This window comes from Neodiprion lecontei, chromosome 6, assembly GCF_021901455.1.
Source record: "Neodiprion lecontei isolate iyNeoLeco1 chromosome 6, iyNeoLeco1.1, whole genome shotgun sequence".
In the NCBI taxonomy this organism is placed as follows: Eukaryota; Metazoa; Arthropoda; class Insecta; order Hymenoptera; family Diprionidae; genus Neodiprion; species Neodiprion lecontei.
In genome coordinates this window covers 6,645,521-6,668,857 of record NC_060265.1, presented here as the reverse complement: position 1 = coordinate 6,668,857, position 23,337 = coordinate 6,645,521, and the positions used below count along the sequence as shown (strand labels likewise).

Here is a 23,337-nt window from a genome sequence, read left to right as displayed (position 1 = left end):
GGTTGTATATCGGGGAATCCCACTTCACCGACCTTCCGACCAATCAAAATCTCCGTATAACTCGGTGACGCATTTGACTCTCCACTCGCGGCGTGTATTAATGGTATAGTGGGATGAACGCTATTGCAGTTATCGTACCGTTACGCACGCATATATATATATATATATATATATACATGAGTATGATACGAATTTTTTCCTCGTATATATATATATACTCACGTGCGCTCGACTTCCTATATCGTGTAAACCACCAACGCGGAAAAAACTTGAATCTTTTTACCCTGCTGGTGGTGGCACGTTGTTTAGATAAAAATAAAAATGCGAAGCGCGTAATAATTTCGATTCGATTATCGCTTTACGTTATTGCTAATGTTTAATAATGTAAGAAATTGGAGTGTGCATATCGTTACGTATATTTCGTTGTCTTTATCGTTTTAAATTTCAGAGAAAATTTCATTTACGGTATACGATGGCGTTGATAGAATTATTATAGTTACTGAAACGCAGGTGATAACACCGATGGATAATCAATGATTGGCATAATATATTACCGATGCATCCATTAATCGTTTTTCATTCATAATCTTACGTGGTTTTGGCTACTTATCTCTATTGCATAACAATCGCTCTGCACTTCGGGCATCTCTAGTTGGAAAACTACGACAACGTTGCGGTAGGTTCATTTTACGTGTAAACGTAATTCCGTGATGAATGCCCAAAGTGAAGTTAAAGAGAGGTGGAAAGTATCGCGGTTCGGTTCGTCCACGTATATACCTTTGTACACACTTTGAGTGGCGTGAAGAATTCGTTGAACGTCGTGTCTGTACTTGTATGATTAATTGTTATTCGTTAGTCGAGTTAAGACATTGTTTTTATTTCAACGATGCGGCGATGTTGGTATCGACATCACAGGTGCGTTACCATCACGGTATTTTATCCACCTCACGGAGTCGATAATATGGTTTAACGATCCAAGACGACGACGATGAGGATTATGATAATGGCTCGATAATGAACACCTTCGACTGTCCGATTCAAGGTATTCGAATAAAGACACGCGGAACGAGTTATAATTGCTTCTACTAATATATTCGTACCAATATAACAATGCTTGAATGTACGTGAAACGAAACCGAAACATAACATACGAACGTGAACGAGTAATGTTTATAAAATCATTTTTCTAATGTGGAATTTCGCTACCTGTTGTTTATTGTTTTTTTTTTCTTTTATATTTCTTCCAATAATCATTTCTTCGTTAGTTATTTGTATTGCGCAGGAATCGTGCGATAATTTCAACTGTAAGGGTTTCATAAATCCTTACGTTTCTTTTTGCCAATCGATATTATATCAAATTTGGATTTAATTGGTGTACAACGATTGGTACTCGATAATTTTTGCAGACAAATTATTGTCGGTTAAATATCGCCGTCATGAGCGTCAATCAGTTACAAATTAGATGTAAATTGACGTTAGAAATGAAGTTCGTAAACCCCGATCGAATTGCGACCTAGTTTCATTTTTTTTTTTTTTTTTTTTTCTATAAAGTGACATTTATTTATCCGTTATGAAAATATCGCACTACCTTTCATGTAAACGTTAAGGACCTTCTTCATTTGAATCAAACGCTTGGCACGTCGACGATCACAGGATTTATAACATATATCAGGGAAAGCAAGGAATCTTTGTATAGAAGGATGAATTGAATTGACGTCAATGACGCAATTTATCACACCGCATCCTTTAGCATTTGCCATTGACGTCACAGATTGGTCTCTCCAACTGGTTGAACGTGTTCTAGTCGCCGTGAGCCGCTGATGCAGCGTATTTGGAATCTTAGCAAGTGGGATGAAAGTAGGTGTTTGCATACCTGTACAACTTTTGCGTCTGCCTGTATGTGTGCGTTTATGTGCCTCACGTGCGTTACAGGATATTTTTGAGGAAGCAGAAAACATGTTATTATACGCGTGCGTAAAAAGAAAAAAGATAAAGGACATCAATCTTTGCGCTTCTACGCTTCTGATTGCAATTTTACCTGACGATTTTATTTGCAGCTTTACGCACCGTACCATGCCATATATTATATTATTCTCCGGTAATACCCCGATTTCTGAGTCAAAAGATATTTTAAACTTAAAATTCAAGGAAGAAACAGGTCGCGAACCAAAACCTGCCTCTCGGAATATACACTCGCGTAATATGCCTGCGAGTACAATGTATTCATGTAAATACACACGATTTTTTGCATGCGCGGACATTCGCAAAGCTGTGTATAGTGACGTTCTGGGTCTTTTTATTCTATCTACGTCCTCTGCGCTGTCTTATTCCTTTTTTTTCAACCTTTCGCGCTAAGAACGAACTCTTGATCCGCGTGTCGCCGTTTTTACGATTGCTTGATGCGCATTTGTACGATTCGTACAAACCCGACGTATTGATCACAAAATATGTACCGTGAAATGACCAAAACGATCAAATTAATTGACTTATTTCGTACTGTTTATATTTGTTTATTTGTGTATAATGCTCCGTTTTTCAGTCTGATTTTACGGGCTCCTGTACATTTTTTTTGTTTTTTTTTCTTCTTTTTCCTTCTCAAACAACGATAGGCCCGCTTATACGTGATCGGAAGCGGCAGTGTCGTGAAAAATGAACGGAACAAGGAAATACGTTGTTCTCAGAGTTTATCAAACTCTACCTTTCGAATTTATCCTCATAGTTCAGTTGTAACGTACATGGCTTATTTCCGAGACGAAATAAGGAAATAATTTTACTGTAATCCATTCATAAAAAAACCGAGACTTTTTATTTTATTATTTATTCCAAGTTTTATGGATACAAAGGAGTTCTCATCGCGGAAAACTTGAGCGACAATGAAAGTATCTGGTTTGTATATTTTTTATTGTTTTTTCTTTTTCCCGGTACAACAGTGCGTAATTGTAACCGCTTGTACACGTAAATTATACTTAATTAAATACCTACGCGATGCACCAAACGTGGGTAAGCGTATAAATTGCACGTTAAATCTGTGAACCATCGCGCTGTAGATTCGGTGAAAATTAAAAAATAAATAAATACGTTACGAAATACATTCACGCGTAAATTGTATTTACATGTAGTAAACCATATCGGGCGAATGTAATCGCATACATTTCGAAAGCACGAATCGAAATGTTTGCATAATGTTATACACGCTGTACGAGGAGAAATATCGCTATATCTGTCTTTTATTTTTATTCATATTTATTTGGATACTTACTTTTCATATTTTCAATGAAATCTGTTCTTTTTTTTCTTCCATTTGTTTGTAAATATTTTTCTTCGAAGTAAAATCATTACATATAGTTATTCATGTATTCATAATGTGTACACGTTTCTCCGAAGCTAACCGAAACCGCTTTCGTATCGTACATACATACATACATATATAGATATATATACCGGGTGTCCCAGACCACCCGTCCACCCCTTCGAAAATCTGAGGAGCTGATGTTTTTCGAAAATTTGAAAACCCAGCATGGCTATATCGGGCCTGCCCTATCGAATGATGATATTGACGACCTCCGGTGCAGACCGGATATGCGTTTTTTAAACCGGAAGCCCATTTTTTTAAATACGACATGCGTATTTTTATGACAGATTCGGATTCTACGTCAAAAAATATGCATCTTTCGTTTGAAACATTTTTTCCTAAAACGTCATTCTTGACCCCTCGATGATCTGAATGATTTTAACTTGTGACCGTTCCACGCGAAACTGGAAATCCCGTTTTACGCATACGTATGGCGAAAAAATCTTACGTATTCTATCGAAACTTAGCATGTCCTCTCTGAGCTGTACACAATCAGAAGTAAGCAAGTAGCAAAATTACGAAGTGACTGAGAATGACCAGAAGACACTTTCGTTTCTTTTTCAATTCGATTTTTTAAGATCGAAAGAGCTTTCGCGCGGACCTATCACAAGTTAAATTGTAACGATCATTTAGGGTTCAAGAATGACGTTTTAGGAAAAAAATTATCAGTTCTCCAGATTTCAGAAGGGGGGACGAGTGGTCTGGGACACCCGGTATATGCACAACTGCTAGGCTGAAGACGTATTATTTCGTTATGTAATTGTTTCCGAGAAGCGAACAAGGAAAACTTGCGAGAACATATAATTTAATCGCGTATACCGGCACACTTTGTGTACATGTCAACCACTCACTGGTACCTGGATTGCCCGGATAATTGAGACTATTTTGTCGGCAGTTTATAAATTTATTCAGGTTGTTAGTCGCGTGTCATTAAATTATACCAATCTGTATAAAAGTACTAGAGTAAAAGATGTATGCCTAAACATGCGCAAGCGACGAACACGTTTTCACGGTTTATCATCTTTTGGTCCAAATGTATGTAATGTAAGCATAGGAAATCTCAAGGAAAAATTTTGGGATGAATTACCTCAATTGAATTATTTACTTTAAATTATTCTAATATGGGCGTAGAACGGTAATATAGGTATACATGTGGGGGATTCCACGTCAAATTAGCAGCTCGCCCTTTTTGATTTTAATCATTTTTTAGCATGATGATCATAACGACCCAGAAAGCTCTCGGAATTTTTTCGGATTCTTTTAGCCATCGGTGAAATTTAAAAATAATTGAAAAAGACAATTCCGAAAACGCCAGTTTTTAAAATCTAAAAAAATTCACACAGATTTTATGATCTGAAATGTGATTTTTAAACACTACACGATAATAAGTTCTCAATATATGTCAAAAAAATGGGCTGAATTCGATACGTTTTTTCAAACCGCAGATATTTTGTCAATTTTTATAAAAAAAAAAAAAAAATGTCCATAGCATGATAACGGCGTTCATACTGATTAATAATCTATTTGCAAATTTTTTTTCAGATAATATTTATGGCGACCACCGCGTCCACCGTGGAGACTCCTTTTTTATCGAAGTCATTTTCAATACTATAAAATAAATATATCAAAAAATCAAAATAAGCGTTTAATAATTTATGCTTTGTTCTTCATGAGTGCTTTGATTTGACACAAAAAATCAGATTGATTAGCGTATTTTAATCATCGAAGAAAATCGCGAAAATCAGCTATTTTTCGACCCATTGCACTGGGATGATTCCTCAAACATCACAGCGCAAGAAAGCGCGTGTAGAATATCACGTACCGACATATATTATATATAACAGTATAACTGCGATATTTGTAAGTAATTTAAACGTGCGTAATAGTATCATCAAGATAATAATTTTATTGCCGACATGACACAATCATAATATTAATTCTTTCAAATATATCACTTCGGAAAAAGTCTTAAAATGAGTGTCCTCGTAAAATTATATGATTCTTACCGGATGACTGAAAAAAATTTCAGATTACTCGAGGGTGTTCCATTAACGTAATAATTATTTAAGAAAAAAATGAGGAACGAAACGAATATGACGTGAGGGTTGCCACTTTCCTCGTACGTGTATGTTTAATTCCGATAATCCAGAACTGTGGTAAGAAACGATTTTGTCGACGCATGCACGAATCATTTTACGGATACACGTGTGTTATTTCTTCCTCATGCCTTGACCGCGTTGAGGTTTTGTGTAATCCCCGGAGAGGAAAATACCAAGCGTTCAGTTTCCGTTCATTCGATTGTCCTTTCGATATCTACTGTACAAGCGAAGAAGCAAAGCGTTAACCGGAAGTTAATAATTTTTTTTTTTTTTTTGCGATTTAATAATATCACCCAATACATAATTCTTTGTCGAATACAGCAATTATTTACCGTTCTCAAACACTGAACAGAAAAAGTAGAAGTAAACAAATGCTTACGTGTTAATGGAAATCTAAATACATACAAGTGTGATGACTTTTTTTCTGGAGAGAGGAAAATCGAGCTTTTTTTCCACATCATTTAGGCGTAATTTTCAAATTTGTCTCGTTGGAAAGCTCATTAGAAAAGCCAAGAAATAATCACGAACTTTACTGTGAAAAATTAGTAAATATTGCTGTCGAAGATTTTTTCATCTTCTACCAAGTGTACATTTACACTGGGGGTTTTCCTCCTACTATTTAAATCTTTCAATCTTGAAAAGTTGATTTTGGAAAGACAGGATTCATGGTCAGGCGCACGTCATATGCACTTGATTGGCTCGTTCTGGGAACGTTGTGAATCATAGTATTTGGCAATGTATATTTAGTACAAAGAACCAGTTTAAAAACCCCAATTACACGTGTTAAGAAACGGTGACTTGTAAAAGAGGTATAAGAAAATAGAGCTTTACGTATTTTTAAACCTCTTGTAACGGTAAATTTTAGGCATCTTTCCCGCGAAATTTATGGTCTATCATTTTCTTCAATGATTTTGTCGTTAGCAAAATAATGTGTTTGTTATAAAAAGTTTTTTTTTTTTTTTTTTTATTGTTATTATTTACACTCCAAATTCATCTGCAGATTTCGACATCATTTATGGATTATATCGATGTAAGTTCATTTATTCTTGTGATGGTCGTCGTTAGCTATTTGCGATGCTAGATTGGCGAATTTCGCGAGGTAATCAACGCTGTTTTCTCCCATCAGTCCCTGCATTTGTGATACGACCTGAAAATGAACTTGATTTTATGCCATGTTCAGTTGTTAGTTGCCTTGTTCCGTTCGCGGAATCGCGTTGGATATTTGTAGGACTATACGCCGTATCGGCAATCGAATCATGAATCATTTTTGCTACGACAGGAAGAAACGCGCTATTCCCGAGTAATTGTCCGTGTGGTGCTTCGTGTAATTCGAATTGTAAATGACACGTACAGAAAATTACAAAGGGCGCTCAATGTTTCAAAGATTTTTTGTCACTCGTAATATATATATATATATATATTAGGTATAATTGATATTCACGTCTGATGCTGGTCGAGTATCTTCTGCAATATGCCCTCCAACTTGACTTTGTTGAGAAATTTTTACCGACGATTCAAGCTGACCTAAAAAGCTGCTGAGCGAAAAGTCGGCGACCTGAAATAACAGAAAAACTTGCTGTTTTGACCAATTTTCTCTTGAAGCCTTTTTCGCGGTGGCAGATATTTATAATCGTTGATATTCACCTCGCTGTTTAACCACTGTTGTTCCCCTTCTTTGAGGATTTGAGTTGCACTAGTTATTATCGAGTTGCATGGTTTGTTGGATTGAGCTTCATCGGACGACAATACGCCTAAGAAATGTTTTCTCTCTGTTTCATCCCCCTGTTGCTCGTCAAACTCATCAGCATCTAGATTTTTTTCACATTCGTTATTAATCGGACCCTGCAATATCGGATGTCCGCCCGATTCTTCGTGGATAAAGGCCGCCGGTTTGTCGGGAGGCTTTGATATCTGCGTAGGCACAACGCGTTGAACGAGATTTTTTTGCCGCACCGTCCTCGCTCGTTTACCGTAACGGTATTTGAATTTCTGAAATAAAAGGAATAAATAAGCAAACGAGGAATGTCATTCCTATATCGCATTTTTGGATACACCGTTTTTCTTTTGGTGCTCGAATATTTAATACGAATATTATTAGTTTCAAAGTGAGGTATCCAATTGCGGAAAGTTTCGCTGATATCATTATCGCGGGGACAAATGTCAAGAATACGACAAAGAAACACTTGCAAAATAAAATGATATAATATATAAAAAGATAATTTGCTTCGACGGAAGTTGCACGATTTATCATGTAACGTTAAAACCTATCAGTTTTTTACGGAAGTTCCTCGGTTTCGAGTTTGTAGTGAGGTTTTTATTCTGTTTTTGCCTCAAGATTACAAAACAGAATGGAAGTATTCCAATTAACACGTTCAATAGCTACACTTGTCCTGTTGTCCTGCCACTCTTGTCAAAATTGCAATAAATTTCAGCCTTATTCTCAGTTATTGTAACAAAAAATTTACATTAAAATACATTTTCGCCTTACGTCAAGCTGGGATTTGAAAGAATCCGACGGACCAATTTTATGATATGGCTGCGGGATCAGAGGGCGTCTAAACGTCGAATCCTTAGTTGACAAAATACGTGACGAAACGACTGTTTCGTTGCTTCCTGAATTGTTTTCGTATCCCTAAAATAAATCAACCAAAATTTAATCAATTTGCTTTGGACCGTTTGGATGATACGCGCCCATCTAAACTGTTATAATTTGATCAATTACCTTACTCGCGCCATAACTGTGCTTCGCTATGGACAGTAATTTTTGCAGCGCCAAAGACAAAGTGTCGTCATAAAAACTGCTAATCGATTTTGGCTTGTCTGTAAGCTGCATTTGCGCCTCTCTATTCGGCGGGTCCCACCAATATTCTAAAAGTATTTTTGAGTCGCGACCAAACTATAAAGCAAAACAGATTATTAGTCTTCATCGAATCATAAGTATATGTGAAGCAATACAGTAAAGCAATACAATAAAGCAAAACAGATTATTAGTCTTCATCGAATCATAAGTATATGTGAAAATTATAATTAATTTTCAGAGCGGTAACAACGAAATGAAATATGTTTTCAAAAACTCATTTATTCATACCATAAGATACAGATCTCCAACTGTAATGGTATTTGCTTCTTCGTTGTTCCACCCTAGGCGTATTCTAGACACATTTTCTCTACCAGGAAACCTGTTGGGTCCATTTGGGTGTTCTGATACCGGTCGATCATTACCAAATAAAGTTTTATCCATTAAGGTCGAATCAGTGGCATCGACGTCGCTGTTGTTATCTGTGGGAAGTGCCTGATCTTCCGTACGACTCCGTAATCTTTTATCAGATCTATTTTTCTTTATTCCTCTTCTACGAACGCCTTTCAACTGTTGCACCGATCCAAGAAGCTCAAGTTTTGAACTTTTGAGACAGAGCTTTTTCTCATAGGAGTTCAGACTAACGCTATCGCTAGTGAGGTATTCTCCAAGATTAACGGTTGGCAAAGATATCTTACATCCGTCGGGTGGGGCTACCCGCAACAATCTGGATTCTTTGAAATCTCCACCTGCTTGGCTCTCAATGTTAGCGCACTAGCGTGATGTAAGGATGTTTATATGGCAATAGGTGATTTTGATGTTTGGAGAAATAGATTCTTGTTGATTTAAGGATACGATTTTGTATTTTGAAGAACGCCATCGTTGCTGCAAGAATATCAATAATGTTGATAAGCGACGTTGAATCGGAACCAGGGCACGTACTCTCGGATTCATTGCAGCTGCTTGCACTTGCCACCAAGCCAAATTGTTCCCAGGGCGTAACTCTATGCTCACTTTTGATGGAAGCTTTATTTCTTCCTGCCAATCTGATGCAATTGTTTTTTATTAATGAGATGTCTCAGTAGGCTATCAAAACTGGGTCAAAATTATAGGTCAGCAGAAATGCATTGAAACGGTCGGTGGATAGCAAAAGAGACACAAGATAGAGAGAAATCTTATTTTGAACTGGTAAATCAACATTCTTGTGAGAAAACGAGATATGAGGTTGAAGTAATAAACACCTTCAAGCTGATTAAGTTTCCTCAATGTTCTACAAATCGGAGTTTTGATTCGTAACGTTTTTCCTCTCAATCTAACTTGCGTGGATCCCCAATAAATGAGTTCGTTTAATTTAAGCTGAGCTTTTTCGTGCATTCTCGGCATTTTTCTTCTCAATTCGCCGTAGTTAATGAGTCCATACAATTCTTGGGAAGCTTTTTTAACATCTGTAGAAAAAACAGAGTGAATCATTTTATTAACCCTTAGCAGCCACACGGGGTAACTAGTTACCCCATGCTCAGAAAAAGTGAAATTAGAGGTCTAAAACCTTTGAAATTGATACAAGTAACGACATCCGCCGGTAGTAGACAATTGTGATAAAAATCATTAGAAATGTTGAAGAACTCTTCAACAAACATGAAACAATCGGTTAGAAGTCTTAAAACACCCATATATGTCTTGTACAACTAGGTTTTTCAGCGTGGGGTAATGAGTTACCCCATGCGGCTGCTATGTGGCATGGTTGAGGTGTGGCCACTAAAGGTTAAACTAACTGCACATGTATCCAGCAAATTATATTACCTTCGGAGAATTTAAGATGCTTAGATATTTTATGCCATGTTCGGTAATAGAAGTGACGAATTTGCTCTTTATTTTTCGGCTCGGCTACTCCTTTCTTCTTTCCTTGACTCAGAAAGTAACTTTGAAGGGCATCAAAATCCTTGCCGTACTCGTTAATCGCTTTGAAAAATGTATTCTTGTCCTCCATGGACCACAATTCGGACGATCTTTTTAAAGACCTGACAACTTTAGCTTCAATGCTCTCGTCATCCTTTGCGTCTGTAACAAAAATAACATGTATCCATTAATGTTGCGTGTTATGTATTCTTTTTTCTTCAATCACGGCCAGTAACTTTGAATTGCTCCATCTTAGAATTTTAAAAACGTGACTATAATTTATGAAAATTAGCGAAAAGTCGATCACATCATTCATTCTATGTTTACTATATTATAATAAAAAGATTTTTATCAATTTTTTTTATATAATACGTTTGACGTCTAATTCAGAATAGCATTTTGCATTCAAATTATTTATCACAGTTAAATTTATACAATTCTGCACAGAGGTGAGTAATTTATGAAGTGGTTAGTCTAGAAATGTCTAATTGTTATCAGCCCTTTTACATGCAATATCGAGTCATGCGTACCTTTTTTGTCGCTCGTGTGAGTGAAATCACCCGAGTCGATCCTGATTTTTTTTGTACCCTTGACAATACGAATATGAGAATTTTTTGAATCAGTCGAAACTTTAATATCCGACGTCGACGCGACTTGATTAGGGGAAGTTGAAGCGCAGTGCCTTTTAACAGGTTGACTCTCGGTCTGGTCGATTGGCTCCTTATTTTTACTCGCTTCTTCCGAGACTTGTTCGACATCCCTGCGCGAACGTGAAGAATACAGAATATACGTTTAAATTTTTACGCCAAACTTTTACACCTGAAAAATACGAACAACTTCTGACTATACAATTTGAGCGATGAGAATTTACTCACATGATGTTGGCGGGTTAAATCAACTACGCAGGCTGATTGATCGGGCTCGACAACAGATCATGAGATTGTTGATGTGTCGTGGATTCACTACTGAACTGAATTCTCAATGCCATTGTAATCTTGTTGGATTCGTCAGTTGCTCACATTACAAGTAATCGTTTCCACTGACAAAAAATGAAAGCACTTCTTCTTTGATCCTATTTTCTCAACGGGTAATTAAATAATTGTAAGGAATAGATACCGTGCCCCGTTAACGACGAGGAGTGAGAATTCAATCAGCTTTGCGATTCGCTGATAGTTTGATTTCTCGAAACAGTTTATAAAAACTGTTCCTTCGTTTCCCTCGCAAAATTTGCGTATAAACGTATTGTGTTCACGCATGTACGTCAAGTATGCGTGGACGGATTGTGTACATATTCACGGCGAGTTCTGGAGACGTCAAAACGATGTTAGGTTAGGTTAGGTTCGGTTCGAAATCGAAGTTGCGTGTCGCGCTACGTCACGCGTCATTCAAATTTCGAACACTGGCATGGAATATAATTACAATGATAAGAGCATGTTAGGAAAATATTCTCATATTCAATATTTGAAATCTACGATCTTTTGGGAGACGATATATTACAGACTAAATCGTAATATTATTAAATATTATTTCGCGCCTCACATGATATGGTCAAAATAAGCAGATGCATTATAAACATTTCTTCGAAAAATATTTCAATTTCAAGTGAATTCGAGGAACATCGTTGATATTTCCTGCTTATTAGTAATAACTGTGTCTTAGTAATGCGGACGAGAATATTTAATGGAATCTGTTGGAAAGTTTTTCCTCTTCGATGAATTTAAAATTTACTAGATACGTCGAAAACTGGTTTGTATCGTTTTTGTTATTAGGTGATTTTAAAATTTACCAGATTCGTGAAAAACTGGTTTTCATAATTTTTGCTTTTTGATGTATTTCAAATTTATCATATTCGTGGAAAACTGGTTGTTACCATTTTATAAATTCAGTTAAATCCGACACAAAATAATCGTCACATGTGACCACTGATCAGGAAAAAATAGGAATTAAGGAAGAAGTCAAGACATTTTCGGTAATTGAAAAAGAAAGACTAGTGCTTTCCTCATGAAAAAGCATTCTAAGAACAATTCTTTTTCCACGTGGCCAATTCCATGGCCATTGAATAGATCATACACGTGTTTTTGAAAACTGATTCGTTCATAACATTATTTCTCAGATCCTCAGATTGGCACTACCAGTTCGAATTTTAGTTTGGAAAATTTTATAATGTTATCAGGGAAAGTTAGAGAATTTTGTGACTATTTTTTGTGGCCTCCATGGATTCAAGTAACTTTGGTTTTTTTTTTTTTTGATCGGTGTACATACGACGTGATGTGTTCGAAGGAAATCTAGTTCCTGTTCGTTCAACTACACATTTACACTCATCACTATTCCAATAAATCATTTATGCAATCGATTCCACTCTCGAGGGTTGGATTTCTCTCTCAAACTTTCCTCACCTCATTTCTTAAACCTTTCTCCATTCCCCGAATCGAGAGCATCGACGAGATCTGACCCAAGGGTACCCGAAATAACATATGAGTATGGAGATAGTTTGATGACCGCTCGCCAATACAAACCCTCTATCTTGTAACAGTGTAATGAGGTTTATTTAAAGAGAAAAATACAAAGAATCCGATTTCAGATATTAATTGAAAAGAATTGCAATAACAGGGACGTGAAAAAAAGTGGAAAAATGTTGTAATAAACATAGGATAAAATTTTCCAGAAGGCAAACACTTTCCATTCGAACTAAAATGATGGGGTCGAAGCTCATGTTATTAATTTTTCAATCAAATCTTTACAAAATGATTGTATAGCGTAGATCTGATCTCGCAAAATATTATTTTTCAGATTGTGGTATCAAACTGTTTTACAAATGGTAAAAATATTTCACGTGCAAAATAATTTGAGTAATTTCTTTGGATGCTTCGATACGAAATTTGGTGAGTTGTTGTGCACTGAATCTAAAAGTTAATCACGGTGACGCAATGTCGGTTGCCATTAACATCTAAACATTTTTCCTGATTGTACGAAGATCAACCTTGTGAATATTCGCGGATAAAATCAACCAAATTCGTATTAATATAATACGTCCTTTATAGTTAGTACGTTTATGATCGGTAAGTTAATGAATTTTGAAACAGTTAAAAACTTGAAGCAGGATTTTGTATACGATGAATTTGCTGATTAGGTATCAGCTTATCTATAATAAAACTCGTCGGTCGTATCGTTTTGTAATAGATATAACGGTTAAACAAGCAGCATACTTCTCTTGGATACATTTTTCTAACTGTTAAATAATCGATCGATTAGTGTTGTATACCCGGATAATTTCTGTGACAATGATCGCGGTATAATTGCGATTGTGTACCTCTTAATACACCACTTGTACCACATATTATATCAGTCGATTGTGAGTCATTTTGAAATTTTTTAAATATCATTAAAGATTATTGCTAATTCGCGGCAACACGTATCATACGTATATTATACAAGCTATTAACCGAATACGCATTTTTTACCACTACGATTTTTCGTCAATTAATATTTTGAGGCTTCCAAGTTTCGCGATTTACGGCACGCCACCGCAAGGCAGACAGGCTGGTATTATTTTATCGGAATTATCATAGGTTAATTGTTACCAATGAGATACCGTCACACGCTCGGCGTGAATTATGTCTAGATAAAAGGATAGCTCGACTTTCGGATAAAGGCAGTACCGCGTTTCTCGTTGCGCGAATAATTCGCTCCGATGACGGAACCCATGAGCAAATACTCCCTCGAGGAGGTGTCAAAGAATGACGGAACCAACGGAGCAAGAGTATGGATAATAATCAACGACGATGTACTCGATGTTACAAATAATCTAGACGAGGTGCGTGCAGAACTTTGCTTCTTTACTGTCGGATGCGATAATCAATTATCCCCCAGTTTAGAGGATTGTGCAAATTTCGTATCGTTACGATGCGATAGAGTGAAGATAAAATTATAGATTTTAATGAAAATTGAGTCATGGTGCTGGGGGAAATTTAAGTGATTAAATTATACAGATTTATTCATGCTATTCATTTATTATAATAAATTAAACTTGTCCGTTTTAACGATACTTATACTTAATAGTGAATAAAAACGTCGGTTATACACAGAAAGAGAGAACGCTCAGTTTGCTCTTTTCTCATTCGGTTTCATTTACGGACGTATCCGAATGCAAAATTGCGGTTATTGTAGTTCAATCTCAATTCAAGAATTTAACGCTAAGCAATAACGAGTCACGAGTCATGAGTCAGTCATCGTTCGTCTAATCTTGGGCCTTGTGGTGACGGATATTACGAATAAACTGCGTGCATCAGACGACGGAAAAGCCTGGCAGTGACGTTTGCATTCAATATCATAACCGTTGTTAGATTAATTCTTTATCCAGAAGATCCTGCATTGCTTATTCATTCCAGCATCCTGGCGGTAGAGATTCTATATTGGAATACGCGGGTCAAGATGCGACGAAAGCTTTCAACGACGTCGGTCATTCCGGAGATGCGCGGAGCTATTTGAAAGGTGCAAAAATTGGCGAATTAATCGAGGTAAATTACTGGAACATACATTATATAATATATGCCCAACTGACTTGTTGTATGTAACGCAGGAAGACAAATTGGCTAACAGAAAGAAAAAGAACCAATCCGCTGAAAGTTCAACGAAAACTGCGTCTCACAGGTACGTTATACGAATTCTTCGTCTTCCATATTTTTTTGGATGAATTGCACGTAAACGTTGACGTTATATGTATAACCGAATCAATTAAATCTCGATATAGATGCTTGTGATGAATTTCCTAATGACGTATTCACAAATGATAATCCGTTCGCAATGTCTGATAGCAAAGGCTTTAAAACCCCGAATCAAGAATTACCTAACAATATTAACTGCTGCAGTCAGTTTGTGAGATTAGCAACAAAATAATACTGTTCAATGAACGAACTAAATGTATCATGAAGAATGCGGAATATGATCGAATGTGATTATTATTATTTTTTAACTATACACTGTCTTTCTACAGGAGTGTTTTGTCGATAATATCTTGTGGATTATGCGGGTAATCCGGGATGCTGAGAAAGAAAGGCAGATGCTGGTTGCTGCTGTGCTGTTTTTGGTTTAACATTAACATAAGCTATACATAAATAACGATAGTATTAACAATAATAATAACAATAATAATAATAATGATAATAACGACGATGATGACAATGATAATAACGGGCACTATCCGCATATGTATAATGTATAATCAAATTATTTTTGAATTATCATTATTTGATATTCATCGTCGATATTTAAGAGGTTAAAGCAACGGTAATACGGCCATGGTAATCCGTGAATGGAACGAAACATTGCAAAAAAAAAAAAAAAAACTGAAAAACTACCATTCTACAGTTTGCGATTGTAATTAAAGTAGTGACGAGTTCGCAAAAGTTCCTTTTTCTTCATTAAACGGTTCACTTAATTTCAGACAGTCGTTGTGGCGAAGTGAGATTTGTATTTTTGAAAATGCATTGTTTATACACATGAACGCTGCGAGTTTCAAACCCATAGATGTATTCATCACACGGAGGTGAATTGTAATTTGAAAATCTAAAGGGGCGAAAAAACAAATTAACCACGAACAAATTGAAATGAAATTATATATAATAGTTTGAATTTGAACTGCGTTATCTTAATTAATTGTTCAATTTTAACAACGATTTTCCGTAATCCACTTTATATCTGAAATTTTGACACATATGTATACATATATAATAACTATGACCAGTTGACAAATTGAACAACGTTGAGAATCGGTTATTCCAGAATCACTCGATATATCTATGAAATTATTATATCCATCCGCCCATCATCTGTCCAGTCGCTTTCGACTTTCCTCGAAGTTTCGTTGTGGCTATCGGTGGACCAGATTCCGGTTCCGCGGCAACCGTCGGTGATTTCGCCGTTTCCATAGCCTTAGAAGTCGAGCCGGCCTTCGGTGCCTCTTCGGATTTATTTTCTTTGCCGGAATCATTCCCCGGCCTTTTAGTTTCCTCCTCATCTTTCTTTGCCCTCTCATCCGGTGCCGCGTTCGAGCTTGAATCAGGTTTTGGGTTTGGCGGTGAGCCGCTGGATTTATTCCTGGCTGCGTCCTCCTCGGATGGATCTTCCGGTATCGGTGTTGGCGATCGGTGCTCAGTTCCCTTCACCTCCAATCCTGCACCCGCTTCTCCCGCTTTATCAAAGCTGTTTGTACTCATGCCTTTTATCATACCCTTTCTTATCGATTCTGACAACGATCCGGCCAGCGAAGGTGTCGCCGTTGGCTGCCTCTGCAACGGTTCGTTGCTTCTCGCTCTTGTGCTTGATCCTCGGGACACGTTCGCGCTGTTCGAAGCTCCTGAGTGAAAAAAAAAAACAAAAAACGAACAAACAAATATATAAATTAAAAAAATTACAATCGAGGATACACAAATTTCCTTCTGTTACTACGCTGTAGAAATTTGGATTGTGTAACAAGGGGATAAATTTGGTCCTTTCGGGCCGAAGACGACTATTGCAAATACGCGAGACAAAAATCCTTTGACTCCTTGTTGTACAGGATTCTGTACATAACGAGAGTATGTTAGCCGTTTTTTCACGAAGCATGAGATCAGAGTCGCGTAATGTCAAATTTGTTCGCAACAGCGAAAACGAGCACTTTGCGTACGGAAAACACGCGTGAAAAAACGGGTGAAACATGTTCCCGCTGTGTAAATTATATCTTATACTATATGAATAAAATGCGGTACGAACCTTCCCCGCTTTGCACGACCTTCTCGTCGTTCTTTATCCGGCTCATGATGAACTTCGCGTAGGCGATTCGCGTCGTTGGGGAAACTACGCTCAGATTCGGATTGTACTCCAGTAGACGTTCCGGGTCCATCGATGCCAAGTCCGAGTCTGGGAAGTTTGAAAGATGTCGTCGCAAGCTTCTCCTCGACTGTCTTATGAAAGCTTCGTTCGTACTGCCGATCGGATCGCGGGCAATTGTGTTTTGCCTGACCACAGCGTTCCAGTCCTTTTTGCTTGTCGCGCTGCTTCGCTTGCCGATCGCTCGGGCTATCTGGCTGAAGACGTCTTTCGGCTCCTTCTCGCTCGTTATCACCGCGTTAACGATACCCTCGACGATTCCGATCTGGAAGTCCTTCTGCAAACGGCGCTCCATCACTCGTCCCTTCTTTCCAGAAACTGAAAGTTTGTCGGTTGATTGTTGTTATTATTATCATTACGATTATTATTGTATTTATTTTTTCACAGCGGTTTGACTTCTGCATTAATATTCAGTTGCTAGAATTTTTTGTGTCATATCGCTTACGCGCTGCTTCCTGCTTGTCGATCTCCGGCGTTCGCATTCCGTTTTGCCTGAGAATATCGATGAGCTCGTAACGAAGGGTGGATATGTCCTGTCGAATTTCCATCACGTCGTCCTCAGTTATTCCAAAATCGTCACGTTTTCGCTGCTCGGCAGTTACGTAGCGACGGATCAAGAGACGCATCACGGTATCGTGTCTGGCCAGTGCCTTTTCTCGCGATTTTTTCTGATGTGTTATGTAACGAAAGAACAAAAAAAAAAACATGCGTTTCATACTCTCGTTGGAACGGTTTTTTTTTTATTCTTCTACTTCTTATTTTCTACTGCCGTGAGGTGTTTTTAAATGATTGCCAACGAACCTCGAGGCTGGTCGACATATAATAATTATTAATTATTGACTCGTTGCGTGTCATACAAACGACAAGGTCAAATAAAAAAAAAAATGCAACAGGTATCTAAATATATATATATAAACATTAAACAAATGGGCCACGTCCGTCTATAAATATACTTCTCACCGATCAAAATGCGAATACATTGGTGAATTGCATGGCGATCAAACGTTTCGTTAATTATACCTGGCTGCGTAGACGGTCCTCTTAAGGCGTCTATGAATCGAGCTATAATCATTAGTACTCGACTCGCATCTTTCACATTGTATAAGATATACGTGCAAATAATCTCTACCTATAATCGTGTATGTAATAAGTGTCGCTGACACTGTTGAAGATTATACGTTGAATTTCACGATAAGTTTTCAATTGACAAAATTCTGTCGCGACATTTTGCAAATATCTTTCAACGTCGACCTACCAAAGTATTTCACTGAATTTATTAAGGTAAATTCTAGAAAAAGTGGGGAAAAAAAAAATTTAACATCGATTATAAATATTGGCTACACCGTAACGGTGACTTCGAAACTTGATCGGGTCTAGAGCAAATTAATTGAATAATTATATCGTTGCACAGTACACGGGGCAAGTAAGGGGTGTACCTAAGTTGTAGCTCTTATTGTTAGTATCGCGGCTCGGAAGCGTCCCCCCCCCCCTGCCATATATGTATATCTAGCAACAGGGCGAAAGTCTGAAACGTGAAACTTACTATGATCGATCTGGTTGGACGACCTTTGTTACCGCAAGCAAGGACTTTGTTGAAGGATTTGCTGGTCGGGATCATGTTGAAAGGTGGTGGGACGGTATCACCCTCCTCGAAGTAACTCATCCACAAGTGACTTCTGGCAAATTTCCATTCGGTATCGGCTCTTTCCTAAAACACGGATTGTTATCGATACTTTGATTCATTAGCAATTGTTCCTTATCCCAACCCATTGTTCAAGTTTACACCAATAATCAGATACATTCGACTCACAGATATTATTTGATAGGAGTTGGACATCATGGCGATAAGCATATTCAGTAGAACGATTACGTTTATCACGGAATACGAGCCGAACATCAGCAGAGCCCAGAATCGAGTGAAACTTTTGATGCCAGTTAGGTCGAAGGACATCAAATCGACCATCCCGAAACTGGCCCAGAAGAGAGACTGAGAGGTTTCGAATAGGCTGAAAGAAGTGATCGTTGTGGTTAATTTAGCGTAAAAATACTCGACTCTGTTTATGAATTATTGGCTGATATCCTCACTTGGCAAATCGTCTCCATATGGAACAAGCCTTTTCCTGATTGTCGAAGTCCGGTAGCCCGCTAGGTAAATGGTAACACTTCATTTTCTCCAAGTCAGCGTAGTACCACATCAATTGATTCATGCCTAATTCGAGGATCGAGTCAACGTGTGAATATAATTTTATCAGTCGTCAGGTTTGGAGCGTTTGCGGCATAAGGGGAATGAATACCGATTTCTTACCGCATCCAAAAGCGAAGAGCACGAGGGTGTAAATAAAGAAGAATTTTATGATATCGATTATCATTCTGCCCAAAGATATCTGGAGAGGTCCGAGGTGGGGATTTACGCTGAATATGTGGACGAGCTTCAAGAAGCTGAAAAACGAAACGATGATTTTGGCGTTAATTGGATTCGACCCGTGATGCGGATAAACGGTTGAATCTATACCTGAATATCATCCCTGCTGCGAAAGCTCCTTCCGAAAGAAGCATCGGATCGAAAGCGTCCCACTGATCACGTGGGTACCACGGATCGCTGCCGTTCCAATATTCTCTCTGTGAAGAAACGGGGAATTGAAGAAGAACTGTAGAAGGTCGAGTTCAAGGACAACTTGATTTCTTTCGTTAGAAGACATTGTACGCTTTACCTGAACGACGAACCATGCCGTGAGTCTTAAACTTATCCATATAACGTAAAAAACGTTTTGGACAAAGTCTACTATGTTCCAGAGATCGGATACGTACTCCAGGAGGCCGTCGGACCACAAGGATTTCATCTCGCCAAAAAGTAAACCTGCGCGAGAAGGCGGTGATTGTGTGTTTGTTTATTTTTTTTTCTATGCTTGTAAAAAAGTCGATTGATTTTTATTATCCGTCCCGGAAACCGTAAACTCACTTATGATGTATATGATAACTCCAGATTCGACGAATCCCGGAATACAGCCACGTTCTCTACGCTTCCAACCTGCTAAAATTTCTCGCATCCAAGCGTTGCCGAATAATTCGATAGCCAGGTATTCGACCCGCTGCGAAGCCATGCCCAGTAGCACTGTGATGATTGGTAAAAAACGTGAATTTGAATTGAAACTATTTCGGTATCGTTAATTGAAGCCAGGATTACACGGTTACGCGGTTGATTGGACACAATCACAAGACTGCGAAAGAAGCGAAGACGTAAGACAGTCTCAATTGACTCTCCTTCTTTTCAACCCCGAAATAAATTGGAAAAACAAGACTGAAAAAGAAGGGAAAACTGACGAACTAGGACCACATATCTAACATTTGCTTGCGAATTACGGCTGCGATACGAATAGAAACAAAACGAAAAATGTGGGAATGTCGAGGCACGCTTGTGTTGTGTAACATTGTGAAGTTTCGAACTCGAGCTGTTACAGGTTTAACTATCCACCCACCCAGCACGTATAATATAAAGTTTGCGAGTTACACGTGCAAACTAGTAAAAAAAATGTCATCTACTTTTAACGTCTATCTAACGTGAGAATAGTCTCGTTATAACTCACTGAGAAAAAATGCGTAGGAAGAAGAGTGGCATATGAATTTGACGAATGGTTTTTTCATGAAGAGTCCCATTTTCGACGTTGGCGACATCATGTATATCGAACTGTAAACCGGGAACATAGCGCCCAGTTTACCAACCTCGATCAGCTGCCCGATCATACTTTTTCTCCTGAAACCGGGTAATCCGTCGTACCAAATTGCAGCCAACAATTGCTGGACGTTAGGATGAGCTACGAACTGGAAACCCCAAGGATATAATTAAACCGAACGACGGGTGATCGAAAATCTCGAATTTCATTACGAATAGACGCCAAAGACGGTGAATTCACCTGTTTCTGCTTGTACTTTATAGCGAGCTTCAGGCGATCCAGAGTCTGTCTTTCACCAGGTTCCCAATTCTCCCCGGTTGGATTGTAGTTCAGCATTACTTCCAACTCGTGCGACGTCCTCGCGTGGTCCAGCAGAGAGGTGGCGAAAGTTTGACAGAGCTCTCTCATTTCCTGCAGTTCAATTAAAAGTTCACATAATTTGCCAATCGAACCCTTTTCATATTCCAGTGGTTAACCACTGGGCTGGATTTTTGTGCGAACGTAGTTAACTGGATCCTACGTTGTATTCGGAACGAAACTCCTGCTCCATTCGACTGAGTCGCCTCAGTTCCCAGGACAATTCGAACGCCGTTAGCAGCGGGTCTCTGGACGAGAGTGCTATCAATGAAGATGAAGTCAGGGCTCTGTAGGCGTTTATTCTCGACTGCGAGTGCCTCAGCGAGTCCTGCTCGCTGGAAACCACGCACTCGTCGCATCCGCATCTGGAATTGAACTCTGTTTCAGGCTTACTACAGAAAGAAAACAACTTCATTCCCGACGATGAATGTTCAAGGTGACGTGTGTTCAGCGAGTGCCATCGAAGAAAGTTGCAGGACTTATCGGGTAACGTTCCATTCCTACGTCACGCGTTACTTTATTAAATTCACCTACCGAGCATCGTGGGGAGTCGGTAAAGTCGCTCCTCGATCTAAGAGGATTTTTAAAATTTCGTAATTGTTTTTGTGCGCTGCCAGTATCAGGGGTGTTATATCTGGGGTGAAGTTTGACGAGGATCTGTCCACGGCCTCCCAGCTCTATAAATAAATCGAGGTGTAAGTAAATCTTTACACAGTTTCCATGTTCCAAATCTACATTGTTATCGTTTTTCACGGCTCCGTTCGGCAATCGATTTCATTAGCCGCTTGAAAATTGTCACCTTTCAAGTCCGTCATTACGCTATATTCTCAGTATTATATACTTACGTAAGGCTGACCAGCCACATGCGTTCTTTCCTCCCATTCCAGCAATATTTCTACAGCTTCGACGTACTCCTCTTTAATCGCGTGTAAAAGCGCGTCCTGAAAGTTCGCGAATATTGTAGAATAGACATTTTTCTGAAAGTTTCATTACCCAACTGTCCAATGAACGACGCATTCGTCGTACCTTGACTTGAATTCCCAACTCCAAAAGCAGCCGGATTAATTCGATATTCTCATTCTCTATCGCGGCAATCAGTGCAGATCTATTCAAAGGATCGACGCAGTTGATGTTGAGCAACTCTGGATGGTCCTTGTGCTCCTCGAGGAGTCTGGGAACGCGAAGGCATCGTGATAAGGGATGAAACGAGTTTCTGGGCGATAATGAACATTTTACCTTTTAACCGTAGCACAGTCACCTCGTTCAGCGCTCAACAAAAAGTGTTTCTCTATCGAACCGAGGGAGTATTCGGTTGGCGGCTGCAGCGAAGCAACCGACGGTGCTCGCGTCTCATTGCTTAGTAAATTTTGCTGGGATTCGGATGGATTCATTATCGATATTCCATATAATTATCACGGTGAAAACGACTCGTTAGCCGATGGTTCAGTGTTCCCTCGGTTTCTCGTAATCTGAAGTCACTCACGCATGTATAGGTATGTAAATTGGATCAAGAGAGTTATACTTATATCTATGTGGTAAACGCAATGAGAAACAAATGCTGGTTGGTTCGCGTTTGCTAAATCTATTGTAATCTCTACCACACTGACCTCATAAAGTATTAGCAAAATGTTGAAATCGAATTTACTCTCGCAAAAACAAAGAACTTGTACATAGGTGTACACCTATGTGTATACATACGTACAAATGTTCAAAAAGGGAGTTGAAATTTTGCTACTGTCGCATATAAATGATCTGCTTTTGCAGACATGCAATGTCGAATATACTTGAAGCGAATGACGTTCCGATTTTCCAAAACTGATACCGATCTTTCACACTAATTAAGGTGAGGTAATCAAGTCGAATCGTCGTCCGGATTGATAAACGATTCGGAGTTACCGACAGGTAGGTGAACTATTATGGGGTAGTAGTAATTGTCTCACCTGCATTTGAAGCGGCCTTGAGAATTATTAGGAAAAGTGATATTTCACAGGCTCTGTCCGATGTGGAGTGTCAAATGAAACTGAGGGGCGTAGGCAGTGGAGTACTTTGCTGAATCCGTACGATATTTTCCGAGTGGGAGAGCTTGCCAGCGGGATTAAGCACAAATATATATAGGGTTTGTTAAAAAGAACTCTCTGGTCAGTGGAAATATAACATTGGATTACCGCGGGTATACACCTAGTCGGCTGCCATTACGGCTCTGGAAACTATCTACAACATATTCTAGCACTGGATTAAGGGTACGCACACCGTCATCCGCGGGATAAACCGTGACCAGCACACATATCCCCGAGCATC

The 23,337-nt window shown here is 38.5% G+C and overlaps 3 protein-coding genes across 6 annotated transcripts; 1 reads left to right on the top strand and 2 right to left on the bottom strand.

Moving 5' to 3' along the window:
• Positions 1-758: 758 nt before the first annotated feature.
• On the top strand, positions 759-15,714 carry LOC107222771 (cytochrome b5). 2 transcript variants are annotated; one of them, XM_046743542.1, is made up of 4 exons: positions 759-915; positions 14,533-14,661; positions 14,724-14,794; positions 15,138-15,714. In XM_046743542.1, the coding sequence occupies exons 1-4, from the start codon at positions 835-837 to the stop codon at positions 15,175-15,177; spliced, it is 321 nt and encodes a 106-aa protein (XP_046599498.1). In that variant the 5' UTR covers positions 759-834; the 3' UTR covers positions 15,178-15,714. The 2 variants fall into 2 exon arrangements, with proteins under 2 accessions (XP_046599498.1, XP_015517764.1); XM_015662278.2 differs by lacking the exon at positions 759-915 and adding an exon at positions 13,756-13,958.
• On the bottom strand, positions 6,385-11,465 carry LOC107223177 (protein cramped-like). Of its 3 annotated transcripts, XM_046743529.1 has the most exons (12): positions 11,261-11,465; positions 11,020-11,183; positions 10,675-10,904; positions 10,049-10,306; positions 9,490-9,693; positions 9,104-9,294; positions 8,540-9,022; positions 8,174-8,347; positions 7,940-8,083; positions 7,096-7,440; positions 6,893-7,006; positions 6,385-6,598 (listed from the first exon to the last, which is right to left on the bottom strand). In XM_046743529.1, coding segments are annotated over exons 2-12 (2,256 nt in total). In that variant the 5' UTR covers positions 11,022-11,183; positions 11,261-11,465; the 3' UTR covers positions 6,385-6,487. The 3 variants fall into 3 exon arrangements, with proteins under 3 accessions (XP_046599485.1, XP_015518276.1, XP_046599487.1); XM_015662790.2 differs by having other exon boundaries at positions 11,020-11,465; XM_046743531.1 differs by having other exon boundaries at positions 8,540-9,007; positions 11,020-11,465.
• Positions 15,626-23,212, bottom strand: LOC107223060 (transient receptor potential protein). Its single transcript, XM_015662636.2, has 18 exons — positions 22,980-23,212; positions 22,276-22,508; positions 22,066-22,210; positions 21,885-21,980; positions 21,574-21,716; positions 21,203-21,404; positions 20,923-21,093; positions 20,596-20,830; positions 19,971-20,123; positions 19,723-19,868; positions 19,524-19,630; positions 19,317-19,450; positions 19,097-19,220; positions 18,822-19,017; positions 18,555-18,719; positions 17,457-17,679; positions 16,895-17,329; positions 15,626-16,499 (listed from the first exon to the last, which is right to left on the bottom strand). Exons 2-18 carry the CDS (start codon positions 22,428-22,430, stop codon positions 15,952-15,954), a joined length of 3,378 nt encoding a protein of 1,125 aa, XP_015518122.2. The 5' UTR covers positions 22,431-22,508; positions 22,980-23,212; the 3' UTR covers positions 15,626-15,951.
• Positions 23,213-23,337: the final 125 nt, after the last annotated feature.